Genomic DNA, 611 nt, shown 5'->3' on the forward strand with positions numbered 1-611 from the left:
GCCCGGGGGTCCGGGCGGAGGGGAGGCTGGCGGGAGCATGGCGGAGGAGGGCGATCGCTGCGGCCCCGGCCGCGTCGCGGGTCCTGCGCCGGAGGCTGACGATGGGGCTGAAGCGGGGAGCAAGGCCGATGGAGGCGGGGGTGGCCCCGCGGCCTGCCCCGACGTGTACGGATACATTAAGGGAGACTTGTTCACCTCCGAGATCTATAAAGTAGAAATACAAAACCTTCCCAAGTACATCGGGTTTAATGACGTGAAAAAGTTCCTTGCCAAATACGGACTCAATCCGCACAAGATAAAACTTTTCGGGAAACAGACGTTCGCGTTTGTGACCTTTAAGAGTGAGGAGGAGAGGGACAAGGCCATGAAAGTCCTCCATGGGGTTTTGTGGAAGAGCCGGCACCTGAGCGTGAGGCTTGCCAAGCCGAAGGCTGACCCCATCGCAAAAAAAAGGAAGAAAGAGGAAGAGGAGACGGAGCAGGGAGAGGCGAAGCGGCCGGCTCCCTCCAAAGCCAGCGGAGAGGAGCCTCTGAGCAAGCAAATCGCGGACGTTGTGACCCCGCTGTGGAACATGCCCTACGAAGAGCAGCTGGCCAAAAAGAAGCAGGAAT

The 611-nt window shown here is 59.2% G+C and overlaps 1 protein-coding gene across 1 annotated transcript in view; it reads left to right on the forward strand.

Annotated features, from left to right (window-relative positions):
* Positions 1-37: 37 nt before the first annotated feature.
* Positions 38-611, forward strand: part of TRMT2A (tRNA methyltransferase 2 homolog A (S. cerevisiae)) — a 7547-nt gene continuing 6973 nt past the window's right edge. The window contains exon 1 of the mRNA XM_009888143.1: positions 38-611. This exon is cut by the window's right edge and continues 52 nt beyond it. Coding sequence (XP_009886445.1) covers positions 38-611 — 574 coding nt within the window.

The sequence above is a fragment of the Charadrius vociferus genome, unplaced genomic scaffold (assembly GCF_000708025.1).
Source record: "Charadrius vociferus isolate BGI_N301 unplaced genomic scaffold, ASM70802v2 scaffold326, whole genome shotgun sequence".
Classification (NCBI taxonomy): domain Eukaryota; kingdom Metazoa; phylum Chordata; class Aves; order Charadriiformes; family Charadriidae; genus Charadrius; species Charadrius vociferus.